This window comes from Lethenteron reissneri, chromosome 23, assembly GCF_015708825.2.
Source record: "Lethenteron reissneri isolate LAM-NWPU_2019-01 chromosome 23, ASM1570882v1, whole genome shotgun sequence".
Taxonomy (NCBI): Eukaryota; Metazoa; Chordata; class Hyperoartia; order Petromyzontiformes; family Petromyzontidae; genus Lethenteron; species Lethenteron reissneri.
Window position 1 is genome coordinate 12,746,878 of NC_083801.1, and position 14,260 is coordinate 12,761,137.

Consider the following 14,260-nt stretch of genomic DNA (forward strand, 5'->3'; position numbering starts at 1 on the left):
TGTTTACACAAAAGGTCTCTATGGGACACGAGATGTCCATGCCCATAATCTCTATAATCTGAGAATTGTCGTCGCTTAATTGTAAATTGGGGCGTACCTTTACACCTGACGAATGTAGATGTCGATATGTGGATTCATGGGATTTGCAACAACATACACAGGAGCTACAGTAATGTATACGTGCTAATGTGACAACGAACAAGAACACTCCTGTATATAAACTGTTTCAGATGTAAAAAAAAGTGTACAAAATATGTTCTTTAATAACACTATATTGCTTTATTCTTGGCTTGTGTCGTGCATTCTCTGTTCAGGCATTAATGAATGCCTCTACGCATCCATAAACCAGTGCGCCCACAATTGCACCAACACCCTCACGAGCTTCTACTGCTCCTGTTGGGCTGGCTTCCGGCTCATGGCGAATGGCAGGGCATGTGAGGACATTGACGAGTGTAACGAGACCCCGCAGGTAAGATGCCGTGGATGCAGAGATTGCTTCATTCATCACGTCTCCAAGCATGCTCTCCGTAATGTGAATGCAATGGAGTTCAAAATGCATGGGTACCAGAGTCTGTTTTTAGACTCACTGATTTGTCTTATAAATCAATCTGTCTACTGAATGAATACGAGCCTAAAGGTTGTGCTGTATAGCTCTCCGAAATATTATTTGGTTATATTGTGGGTTATTCATTCAGCATGATATCCGACGTTTCGCTGCACATCCTAAGGAAGCTCCCATCACGGAAAATGAAACGTCGGACAACATCATGCCAAACAACACGCAGCAAGATGTCCAACTCACATTAAACAGCTGCCACCCTAAGGCGTTCACAATAAAGGAGACTCTACTTATTAAAAGTGACATTGCCACTTTGTTGACAAAGATACGGTAAAAAATAAATAAATTACACGACCCCAATGATGCATCCTAAGGCGCCAATTGCATTCCGCCCGGCCTCAGGTGTGCAGTCAACTGTGCGAGAACACGGCAGGCTCGTACTTCTGCAAGTGCGCACCAGGTTACGTGCGCTTGCCCGACGGGCGCACGTGCCGGCAGAACAGCGGGGTGGAGCCGTACCTGATCTTCTCCAACCGCTACTACGTACGCAACATGACGGTGGGCGGCGGCAGCTACACGCCTATCCTGCAAAACCTCACCAACGTGGTGGCGCTGGACTTTGATCGGGTGGAGCGCCGTCTCTACTGGGTCGATTACGGCCGGCGCACGATCGAGCGCATGTTCCTCAACCGCACGGGGCTGGAGACGGTGATGAAGCATGATCTGCCAGCACCGGAAGGATTGGCCATTGACTGGGTGGGCAGGTGAGTGGTGTAGGTGAAAAACCGTAAGAAAGGCAATGTCTTATACTTACCAGGTAAGGCCTACTGAGTTTTTTCGCTCTTTTTTCAGACCTGGCCACAAATGATAGCTCAACGAGGTGGCTGATCGAGTGGAAATTTTTGTAGCAGCCAAATACTCGGAATGTCAACGTGTCTCCTGGCTTAAACTTGCATTTGGGTTGTAGCCGTCAATGTTGGCAGCCATGAAGTAGTGGTGGAAATTCCACGTTCTTAAGGCATGGGCCAGTCTCTGTAGGGTGATTAATTATCCTACGAATAAGCCAGTTTAATGCAATTGATTTGACTAAACCATTCATGTAATTCCAGATTAAAACGATACACTTCTGCAAAACATTTACCATTTCAGTCCACTCGTAACTTTATTTTATGTTTCAGTCAAAACAGTTGCTTTAAACAAATGCATAATCTGTATCTAAGGCTACTGTTGACAATTTGTGCAATTTATTTACCCCAGAAAGATGACAATCTAAGTGCACTCAGAACTGGTAACCTCCAATTATCGAATCTAACACTGCACCACTAAACATGCCTTTTCTCTCATATATTTCTTACCTCCTCAGGTTTGACATTGAACGTTAAATATTTTATGGCTGTAATGTGTTTCTTGTTGACCGAGGTCAACCGTACAAAAGAGAATTTCATTCTCAATGGGCTCTCACCTGGTGAATTCAACTCAGTTATTTTGTTATTGGAACCAGAGCTACTTGACTGGAACATTGTGGCCAGTTGCAAAAGGACCCTTAAGCATTGTGTCCCTTAGCTCTGAGCAATGCTTTTAATGGTAGCCTTGGAGAAATGTCAACGTACTGTGTCTTTAAAAACAAGCCACTTGCGTGGTCGTTATCCAGGTTTTTGGATTGCTCTGCTTGTTATCCCGAGAAGATGTAGCGTGTGCATACACCGAACATTATTTAAAACCAATTCAAATGTCACCTTTTCTTTTTTTATGGTTAATGCAATAGTGTGATGTATAATAACGTTGAACTAATTCCCGTGGAAATGAATCTACTACACCTGCTATCTTGAGATGCTGATGGATGTATGCGTTAGAGCAAATTAAATTGCTGCTGCCGTTAACTGATGTTTTTCTCAGCACAGAGACTGTATAAGAACATGACTACTGCATGGCATTGTTTGCGGGTGTGTTGGATAGCTATCACGATGTGTTTTCAGATTGGACCGCGTGTTGTTGGAATGATGTCCGATGTTTCGCTCCACGTGCCGGGAACGTCTTTCGGAACCGAAGAAAAACACGCGGCACAACCCGATGCACACACATCGGATAACTATGCACGACACAGTGTTCTTCACTGGCGGTCCCTGGTGGCTTTTTAGTGCGGCCTCTGACGTGCGGCCCACGATAATACACAAAGAGTGAAAAGGCCCCCATCGTGCTGCTGTCAAACCCCAATGGTTTCAAATGTGTGAAGGCCCTCACACAGTCACACTGATGATGTTTTATCGGCTAAAGTGAGTCCCCCTCTGAAAATTCGTGAAGAACACTGATCTCCCGAGCACTCCTTGAGCTGACGTTCGGCCTCGTGACCGCCAGGTGGCGCGGTCGTTTGTTATTACGCTCGCGCAGGACTCTTCATTGTTCCAAAGCCGGTTTTCCATCGCTCTCCCGAACTAATGAGCCAAGGCCCCCTCTGTTCTCTGTACAATACTGAGTGATCTAACGGAGCCCTGTGGCTGTAGGAAGATGTACTGGGCGGACGCCGTGCTGGACTGCGTGAACGTGGCAGAGCTGGACGGACGCTACCGCAAGAAGCTGCTGTCGGGATGCGTGGATACCAACCACACGTACTGCCTGGAGAATCCACGAGGGGTCACACTGCACCCCAGATTCGGGCGAGTGCACGCACAAGACAAGAACTCCCATATTAGCGGACGCAGACTGGTGGGGAACGGGGCAAGGGCTGTTAGCGAGCACCAGTCAAGGCCTGCATGGCACACAGCAGGATGGGTGGGGCCAGAACCACCCTTGCCAGTACCAAGTAGAAATGTTAAGGCTAAGTTGACCTAGGGGAGGCCCATAATTGGTTTAGATATGACTCTCCACGGATGTTAGCCATGGTTGGAAATTTATGTCAGCTCGCCGAGTTCGTGGTGTGCCACATGGTACCACTGATGCATGGTTTAAGGCACATGTGCCTTGAGATTCATGGGAAAGTAAAGCAACCACATTCTTGGAGGCTCAACCGGGACACATGGTGAGGAGTCTGGCAGCCCCATCCCTCTCTCCGTAAGCCCACCCACTTCACGTAGCCCCGCCCACTTCACGTAGCCCCGCCCACTTCACATAGCCCCGCCCACTTCACATAGCCCCGCCCACTCAGCCACTGGCCCATCCACTGGGCGTGGCCTCGCTCTTTCTGACATTGGCCCCACTCACGACTCAGGTAGCCCCACCCTTTGCCTGTAGTACTATCTTAAGTTGACAAAATGCTAATTTTCACTAAAGCTTCTGGACAGCGGAACCACCATTCTGTCCCGGCCAAACCAGAACGCTTGGTAGCTTTAAAGTAGATACATCTCATACTCTCAGGTTTTTTCGATAAAGTCACGTGACTTTACCGAAAAAACCTGAGAGTATGAATTCTTGCAGTCACGAAAGCTTCAAATCTAGAATAGATACATCTCAGTTTAATGAAAGTAAAAATTTAGCAACCTTTCAGAAACAAAATCGGAATGTTTTTATATATATACTGGAGGAATCCGATTAGCTATAAAGCTATTTTTCACATGTCAATCCACTGCTGGAGGATGGCCTATTATTAGAATAAAAATGTATTCATATACTTTGAATCAAGGTTTTACAAACCAACATTGCCTCTCTAATGGCAACTGTTGGTGCCATGAACTGTGATCAATGTGATTGCAATGTTGTTGATGCGCAATGTGTCTGACTATACCGTGTTAAACTTCACGTGCAGCGTATTAGATTTACAACTAATTGCGTCCTAAAAATATATATATGTATATCCTGGTCATGAATATTATGTAACATTTTTATCCATCTTATAAACGTTCTGAATCATTTTCTTTATATATAAAAAGGCACTTATTCAAGCAATAGTTTTTTTTATTTTAATTATAGTTATTTTGCGTGTTTGCATGTTCTGGAGCCTAGGTGGCGGAGCCTATGATCATATACTTCAGCGTGAGCAGGCTCCCACCATTATATAGTTTATTCCAGTCAATGGCCCATCACAGAAACCCCTCTCCAAAGTCGAGAAAGTAATGGCAGTGTGCGGAGCACTATCATCATTATCATTATTGACGACTAGGTCGGTGTATACTATAGAGCCATTGGTGTCTTCGCGTGAGGGATGTGGCTGAAGCATGTGCCAGACTACACAGAGATGGGGTCCAGCTACCGTCTGTGGCCACAAAAATTATGTGTAGCGTGTTTCAATTTGTCTCTGTTTCCTCGTCTCTCATGTTCTTTCTTCGTCTCTATGTCTCTGTCTCTCGGTATTCCCCGTCTCCGTGGTGCCTGTGTTTTGGTTTATATATCTCTCTCTCCCTGTGTTTCTCTGTTTCCTTGTCTGTGTTGTATCCCCGTCTGCTCCCGGCCCTGCTGCGTATTGTATTTACATCCCCCTGCCTGTTGGGAGTCTCCTTGAACCCCAATCTCTCATTTCGCACCTGTCTCCTTTCAATCTATTACATTCCACTGCTATTGTTTAGTAAATTTGTAAAACAAAAATATATGTGTGTGTATATATGGTACTATGCTCAGTTTGAACTCTTAGTTTTTGCTAAGCAAAAGTTAACCACCACGATAAGACACTCATCGTCAGATGAAAATACATTCAGCGATAACTGAACCTTACATTGTGTGTCTGCAGGTACTTGTACTGGACGGACTGGGGAAACACGCCGTACATTGCCCGCATGGGCATGGATGGAAAAAACAAGTCTGTTGTGATCAGCACCAAGTTGGAATGGCCCAATGGTCTCACCATCGATTACACCACGGATCGCATATTCTGGTCGGATGCTCATCTCAATTACATTGAGTAAGTGTGCTAGCCTACGTGACCTCACGCAATTAATACCCCTGGTGGGGTGGAATGTCAGGGCATTGATATTATTCCTATTGCAAAGATGGGTCTAGATTTGTGTGGGGGGTATATAAAATATATGATAATAGCAATATCGTTTATCTGTCGATGATTAAAAAAATATTTATATCTAAATGACTTCCTGCTCAAATGAGCATTGAGGGGGTGCTTATCTCCTCTTGGTACCCCTTAGCCTGTGGTGGAAATTCCACATTCCTGTGGTGGAGGTGGATCCATCCTTCCCCACACATTGGTGCTCACTAGCATTGACCCCAGCGAGAAATGGGTGGAGTCAACCCCCAACCGGGATTTTAACTTGCAACCTTCAGATTGCGAGTCACCCACTCTCCCACTGAAAGCACCACCCATCAAATCTGAAGTGTTCATCAGGAGATTCTTGCATTGGGATATTTGTCCATTTCATTTTAAGTGGTGTTATCTCCAGACCACCTTGCAGCCAATTGGGATTTGGAGTTATAGCTGCTTCACCAACCCCTTTTGAGCTGTTTGACGGTCCTCTCCATGACAGATACTAAATATCGCAATAGATGGAAGGAATCTGTCCATCTAGGGCATTAACCCTCAGTTATGAGGACAGCACTCAATCAAATAGAACCCTTGCATCCAAATAGCGAGACTGCAACCATAATCTCATGCATTTCTGTTGCCGTGAGTGTACGTGAACCCGTAAAGTGGCCGCCAAAGTACGGCATTGATTGCATCTGCTTTGCTTCCCGAATGCAAGGTACGCAAACCTAGATGGAAGCCATCGGCACACAACACTGGCGGGCTCATTGCCGCACGTCTTCGCGCTCACCGTCTTTGAGGACACGATCTTCTGGACTGACTGGAACACGAGGAGCATTGAGAGCGCGCACAAGTACACGGGCGAAGGCCGCACCATGCTGGCCAACACCACGCACCGGCCCTTTGACATCCACGTGTATCACCCCTACCGCCAGCCGCCAGGTATACTCCATGAGGGCCTTGTGAAGGACACCTCCCGCCCGCCCGTCCGCTCGCCTGCCTGGCAGAATTCTTTGTAAAATGTATATGTTCACCCCCGATGTAGTCTGTGTGTTAAATATGCATTACATTAATCTGTGTAAGCATTACTGCTTGATCTGTCATCAATTTCCCTACATGCAATTTAAATCAGTGACAGGTTGACCGCTTTGTGTGTGTTAAATGCTTACCTTGCATATTTTTTAATGACAGTAAGTACATTATCAATTTCACTGACAATGCACACTTTGCATTCACTTGCACTTGAATGAGCAGAGTCTACAATTAAATAAATAAAAATTGTATAACTCTTCCACAACTCAACACCTCTCATGTAAAATAAAATAATATTTATAACAATATGACAATATCAGTCATAGATTTTGTTACATACTTGCATTCGTGTCATCTATTAACATGTATACAGTGTGAGCTAGTGATATAAACTAAAATAATGATGAGAAATTATAGAGATATCAACATTTATTTCAAAGCCTCTGCTTGTCTCCCTCCAATGCCAATACACTCATAAATCTGTTATCACTCTCCTTTGTGAGATCATATATCTGTTATCACTCTCCTTTGTGAGATATGGAGCCTTTGCTTTCACAATCTCCAAGCACCTGTTGAAAAGAAAGCAAGAGGGCCGTTTTTTAAATTAGTGGGGCATCGATAAATGGGATACCCTGTGTAAAAAGGGACGAGATGTTAACTCCCTCGCCTGGTGGCTTCGATCCCGACTCTGATGCCTATATATTTGGAGTTTGCATGTTCTCCCCGTGGTTGTGAGGATTTTTCTCCGGGTCCTCCAGTTTTTTCCTCCACATTTAGAATCAACATGCATTGAGAGTATTTGGCTGCTATACATTTCCACATGATGATAAGCTACTCCGTTGAGCTGTCATTTGCGGCCAGGTCGCTTCTGAAAGAATTGCTATAAAGTTCAGTGGGTCTTACCTGATAAAAAAATACAAAATTGTTTAATAAATATAAAAAAAAGATTACTTCATTTGTTTCTAAACTTTAACTGAATTGACCGCAAAACATTAACACGGCCTCAATCAACTTTCCCCACCCTCCGTCCCTCCTTGCGGCCACCAAGTGCCCAACCCGTGTGGCAGCAACAACGGCGGCTGCTCCCACCTCTGCCTGGTGGCGGCCGGTGGCGCCGGCTTCCAGTGCGAGTGCCCCGACGACTTTGCGGCCATCCACGTGGGCACGACCGTGCGCTGCCTGGCCCGCTGCACCAGCACCCAGTTCCGTTGCCAGGACGATGAGAGGCAAGGCCGCAGAAACCACAGAAGACAGCAAAGCAACCGTTACATACGGTGCCGCACTACTACACTGTGGAGAAAGATACCGTCGTAGTAAAAAAGTGTTATATTTTCAGAGTAAAAAAAAGTTATCGTGTTATCGACACGCCAGAGGTTGAAAAGAGGTTTGTACAAAAAGTAAGAGAGGCACAGATGTAAATCCAACACCAGACCCAAAAACAACAGTAACATTAAATACAAATCAGCAGAGTGCAGTGTTAAGGAATCTAAATAACAAAAATACAGATACAGCACTAATTGTGCGTGTGTCTGGTGTAAACACGTTGTATATAAAGGTCCAAAAACTAATTAATGTGTAATTGTACAGCTCTTTGTCAATTTACTGCTGAATGAAGGCCTTTTCAATTCCACATCAGTCATAGGATTTCCTCGACCATACACCACCATGTTGGTCAGAGCAGGTTGAGGCGAGGCTCAAAAGAGGCTGTCTCTGGTGTGGACCAATCAGTTTCAAAGACAATGCATATATTATCAGAGTACGTTTTTTGTTTGCATTCTGACCACAAGTATTGTGGTTAATGCAGACATGATTCCTTGTAAAGGTTTCAGTTTGGTGTTTTAACATCTTAGCACCTGTTTTGTTGCCAGAAACAAGGGGACAACCTATTCTCATATTTTGGTACTGGCAAAGGAGGTCCCATGATATTAGTTTATGCATTTTCCTAGATATTCAAGATATATAATGGTTCACTCCACCTACAAAGTTATACGTTGTCATGTTTAGTAATATTTTGATAGAAAAAAATGGAAATGTCTTCCCTTGTGCATCCTGAATCTATCGTGGCTGCAAGGTTTCCATTAATCAATGACATACAATATATATGAATTCAAAAACATCGATTTGTTGCATATATTGTGACTGTAGTAATCGATTTTAATCGATCAATCAATTAAACTTTACAAGCATAATATTGTCTACTCAACATTCAGGATATGCACAAGACAGGCAATTTTTTTTAGACTCTTCACCATCAATTATGGGTCAATACACTGCTGGCTTAAAATCACGAATATTAATGGTGGAAAATATTAACCAGATCAGCTTTGCTGACAAAATAGTCACTATGACGTCCAAAATGTGTGGTTTTTGTCTCTGCACTTTGACAGGTGCATCCCGATTTGGTGGAAGTGTGATGGGCAACGGGACTGTCGCGATGCCTCGGACGAGCCGGCGACGTGCCCTCACCGCTACTGCCCCATTGGGCGCTTCCAGTGCCGCGACGGCAACTGCACCAGCTCCAACCTCCTTTGTAATGGCAACAACAATTGCCCCGACGGCTCGGACGAGGAGGACACCCTATGCTGTGAGTTGCATCGCTTTACCCCTGCCAACTGGCTAACTGAACCTCGAACGCTCGCCCGTATCGCCCCAACTGCACGCTCCCTCTATCTGATGCCGTTCTATGTTGCGTGTGTGCACGCACAGTCAACCACCGGTGCAACAGCAACCAGTGGCAGTGCATGAATAAGCGCTGCATCCCAGCGGCGTGGCTGTGCGACGGCGGGCCGGACTGTCAGGACGGCAGCGATGAGGACTCCGCCACCTGCGCCGCGCGGCACATGCGCCCCGGGGCAGTTTCGCTGCAACAATGGGCGCTGCATCCCCCGCTCGTGGGTGTGTGACGTGGACGACGACTGTGGGGATGGCTCTGACGAGCCTCACGACACCTGCAGTGAGTCCACAACACATTGCTGATCTCGTCAAGGAGCATACTCCATCACGTGAACTCCGGTCATCATCACAGCAGCGGCTTTTGGGTGGCCATCAGATGCGCTCTGTGGCCGTCTGGAACGCTCTTCCGATACTAGGAAGCCACTGGAGCTATGCACTTTTAATCTAGATTGAGAACTAATATCTCTAGAACTGCTTTTTGTGTTGAGTTTGTTGTCCTTCCCCTGCACCTCCGATTAGCACGGTTGGCTACGTACTGGTATGAATGAAGTTCAACATACGTAAATACATACATACAAACATACATACCGTCGTCTGCTGCGCACTCTGCCACAAAAATGGCACGTGCCTGCGAAACACACTTCAATCCACTGCTGGATGAAGGCCTTCCCAAGCCATCACCATCCCTTCCGATCCTGCTTTGTAACAATCCACCTAGCACCTGCACACGAGCCGATTTCAGCACTCCATCTCCTCTGTGGATGTCGTCTACGTTGTGTTCCGTCACTTAGCTGCCACTCATCGTTATTCTACACCGTTATTCATCATTCCTCTTAGCGAGCACAGTTAAACGAGCGATATAATGATTCATCGATTTAATCATGTAAATCAATACCTCAGCTCACGATACACGTGTCGAATTATGCGGGAAAGAGTATATTATATATTAACTGTGCAAGTCATACACAAATCGTGTGCAAATGGTACTTTTAAACTAATAGAAAAAACAAGAAAGAATAATCAAGCCTGGACAATGAGGCAGCTCAAACAAGACAGTATAAACCAGACAACAATGATAATCAATTCTTGAATAACATTTAGGCTGATACTTGACAATTCATCAAATTTCCTGGGGATAAATCATTACATGCCTCTAGAGGAAATGCCTTCCATCATAGGTAAATGACAAGCTTATAGAGGCATCTTCCCTCTTGGGAAGAGGAGTGGTGGCGTGTCTTTTGTGCTGCACTTTTATTCCATTTATTTATCTAGATACATGAACTCAATCATAAATAAGTGCCCAGTTATATAAGAATGAGGATAATGAATTAAAAGTAAAAATGTAGTATCCATGTCGCTGACAATCCACTTTACAACTGGAAGCAAGGGAAAGGACATATCGTCAGCACTTGCTCTTACTGTGCTCAATAACTGCATTGATGGATCCATTGCCCTTCTCAAAGTTTCTGTTCGATCATCGTGTGCGTGCAGTGGGTCCGAGCCACCGGTGTGACAGCCACACAGAGTTCGCCTGCAGGACCAACTACCGCTGCGTCCCGACGTGGGCTGTGTGTAACGGCATGGACGACTGTCGTGACAACTCTGATGAGCAGGGCTGTGGTAAGCTCGTGTAATCATCGTCAGTCATGCTCTTTCCGCTGTTGGATGAAAGCCGCTCCAAGCTGCTGCCATTTTTCATCACCCTGCGAGGCAACGATCCATCTTGCACCTCCACATGAGATGAATTTACTGCTGCATCTCCATAAAGGACATCCTCTTGGGAGTGTTGTCTCCTTTGGCTGTAATTCTGTCATTGGTCTCAACCATTGGCCATCGTTGATGTGTCCTGCCCAGGCCCACTTACTTTGCTTCACAATCACAATGAGGTTTCTAACCTGCACATATCTCTAGTCCTTGTGCTCCTGTTTCCGTCTCTCAGTGGAATCCAAGTGTACACATCTTCATATTGCTTTTCGCTTTTCAGTTCTTTCAAATGTCTTTGTCAGTGTCCATGTTTCTGATCCATATTTGACAGTAGATAATATACATGGGTTAAAATGTTATTTTTTCGGCACATTACTATGTGGCTTTTGATAATTAAGTACAATTTTACAAAAACACTCCAACTTGTTCTCATACAGTACTTTATTTCGTAATGTTGATCCCAGTCCACCTTCAATAACTGCCCTCGGTATGCGTACTCTGATATGGTTTTCAGTTGTGACCCTCCAAAAGATATCTCCAATAGTTTAGTGAACGCGTTGAACATGACCTTTGCTTTGCTCGCATTTATCTCAATCCCCACTTTGCAGCCTTCTTTATTCAGCTCCTCCATCATGTAATTCGTTTCCATTGAATGTCATAAGACTCATTAGCAAAATGTGCACTGGTTTATATATTTTTTAAGTATATTTATGCGGTTTTTTTCTCCAAACCAATTTTTAGAAAACGTTATCTAATGTCGTGGCAAATAACATTTATGAAAGTGTGCGTCATGTTTAATTGCATTCGCGATTCATGCTTTTCATCCATCCATGTGAAACTAACTGGATTCCACATATGGTGACCTCCTCGAATGATGAGTGTTTGACCGACAGCTGTTCTCCGTTTGTACTATGTTACTAGCGGAGATAACTTGTGACCCTCTGGGTGATTACCGCTGTGACAACCACCGCTGTATCCCACTGCGATGGAGGTGCGATCGATACGATGACTGTGGCGATGGCTCTGATGAACGCAACTGTGGTACGAGAAAACCCACACACATTAAAAGGTTGCAGTGTTTAATTTTTCCAAACAATGTAAACATTTTCCCATTTGATATTTATTGGGTTTTTTTTATTGGGGAACTAAAATCATAATAATCATAAAAAACACATAAAAACAATACAATTAGCTCACTTCCGAAGAGTGGCTCTGTGGTAGCCCTACTCTGTCTCAGCCATCGATCTCTTCCCCATCTGCTCAGCCCCAAGGCCATGCTCCGAAAGCGAGTTCCGCTGCACAAACCAGCGCTGCATCCCGGGACGCTGGGTCTGCAACCATGAAAATGACTGCGGTGATAATTCAGACGAGCGCGACTGTGGTGAGAGATCCAGCAAACATTCACCACTCTGCGTGTCAGTAACGTTTACCAATTATGGACAGTTCCGACATAAGTGCACATCATGCAGATGCACATCTGGCCTTAGGCTAATTAATCACTTAACTCTGTTTAGTCATTATCGCATTACCGCCTTTTGTGTGTACTTAATGCGAATTTAATGTATACGTGTGTGCCAAGTGTGCATTTAAGATTCTGATGAGTGTTTCAATACATGCTTTTGTATACAGCCTGAGTGCATCCACCACCAGGACTGGCAAGGTATACTATATTCCCAGGATGCCACCATGCAGTCGTGAAAAACTTCTCTGGAAATTATGTAAATAATCATGGGATTGGCCATGCAGATATTGATCCAAACACCAGTTTTATATATATAATTGTATTCGTTTATTGCTTTGTTATGTTTTTGATGGAGAGGACCTGCCCCTGTGGTTGACACTTTGTTGATTCGGCAGACTGACATGCGGTGTGTTCCTAACTGTTTGGTTGCCGAGCTTGGCATGTCTTTCTGGCCCATTTTTCGTGCCTTGCTACCAGTCCCGTAGCATGCCAGCAGGGCATGGTGTGCCTGTACGCCTTGAGCCCCTGCAGGTTTTGATCGGTGGGCCTGAGCCCAGGGACCCGGCAGTGCTCAAAGAGCCTTGCCAGCATAAGGTAATTGCTGCTTTTTAAAAGCATTATGCCTCTCTAGGGCAGACAGTCCTGTGGCCTGCAAGGCCTTTGCGGACATTGCAAAGATGGCGAGTTTCGTGATTGATATGGGCATTGATTAGCAGAGAGTAGCCAATTTATCAATGGCACCCTGAATGGTTGGGTGCAGATCCCTCTGGCAGAGAGAGGACTTCCCAGAAAGTCTGAAGAAGGTGGACAAAGGAAGATCCCCACCTTATTTTATAGGCATAGGTGGAGGTAAGGTGACCTTCCAGAGAATTCTTCTATGCATGACTTAGTGGCATCTGGAGAATATAACTAACAGTAATAGCTATGGGTGATGCCAAGGGAGGAAAATAACTAAATGTGTACGTAAGTACGAAATCATACATTGGTCGCAATTTGTAACGCAGAACTGCGGACGTGCCTGCCTGGCTACTTCCAATGCGGGAGCGGTCACTGCATCCCTGAGCGCTTGAAGTGCGATGGCTCTGCTGACTGCCAGGACTTCTCTGATGAGTCTTTGTGCCGTAAGTATCCCTTTCCCCGTTCAGCACACTAACATTCTTAGGCCAAGTGTGAACTGTCTGGGTTAGATAGGAAGGTGTTGGCTTGTGGGTGCACAAGGAACAATAATGTGTTATAGAAGAACTATGGAGGATGATAAGCTGACGCCAACATACTTTAGAGTGATTAATAACACATTACTGCGGAGGGAGCTGGTAGAAACGTTGGGTTGCTCGGTCAATGGCCAGGGTCAACGGCGGCGTGGTGTATTCCGCAAATATGGCCGACGTGAATAGGTTAAATGTTGCGTTTTATAAGGGCACCACGGGGTGACCAGCCCCTCCCCACCCAGCCCCACCCTCCCCTCCCCACCCAGCCCCTCCCCACCCTCCCCACCCATCCCCTTCCCACCCTCCCCTCTCCACCCAGCCCCACCCCTCCCATTTTTGGATGCACGACGGACGGACGGACACAATAATCCCCTGTGGGCTGGTGGAACCAGGTGGTTCCTACCAGTATAACGTTTTCTTTACCTATTTTAAACACTCTAACAGCCTTTCCACTGTTTTCGGTGTGTCCTCAACAGCCACGCGCTATCCAAACGGGACGTGGTGCCCACCATCCTCGTTCGAGTGCGACAACCACGTGTGTATCCCGCCCTCGTGGAAGTGCTGACGGAGACAATGATTGCGGCGACGGCTCGGATGAGGAGCTGCACCACTGCTGTGAGCCACAGCTGCCGATCTATCTACTCTTGTGCAAATTTCCATCATCCACAAAATGTGGTCCTATGATCACGAGAGACATTGAGTGATCTGTGGAGCCTACCACT

The 14,260-nt window shown here is 45.6% G+C and overlaps 1 protein-coding gene across 1 annotated transcript in view; it reads left to right on the forward strand.

Annotated features, from left to right (window-relative positions):
- The window catches only part of LOC133346001 (low-density lipoprotein receptor-related protein 2-like), an 80,732-nt gene that overhangs the window by 53,259 nt on the left and 13,213 nt on the right, over nucleotides 1-14,260 (forward strand). Inside the window, 15 exon segments of the mRNA XM_061557233.1 lie at nucleotides 315-469; nucleotides 962-1,323; nucleotides 3,061-3,213; nucleotides 5,217-5,387; nucleotides 6,178-6,401; nucleotides 7,540-7,717; nucleotides 8,879-9,075; nucleotides 9,198-9,328; nucleotides 9,330-9,444; nucleotides 10,656-10,784; nucleotides 11,790-11,909; nucleotides 12,133-12,249; nucleotides 13,335-13,451; nucleotides 14,015-14,100; nucleotides 14,102-14,153. Coding sequence (XP_061413217.1) covers nucleotides 315-469; nucleotides 962-1,323; nucleotides 3,061-3,213; nucleotides 5,217-5,387; nucleotides 6,178-6,401; nucleotides 7,540-7,717; nucleotides 8,879-9,075; nucleotides 9,198-9,328; nucleotides 9,330-9,444; nucleotides 10,656-10,784; nucleotides 11,790-11,909; nucleotides 12,133-12,249; nucleotides 13,335-13,451; nucleotides 14,015-14,100; nucleotides 14,102-14,153 — 2,307 coding nt within the window.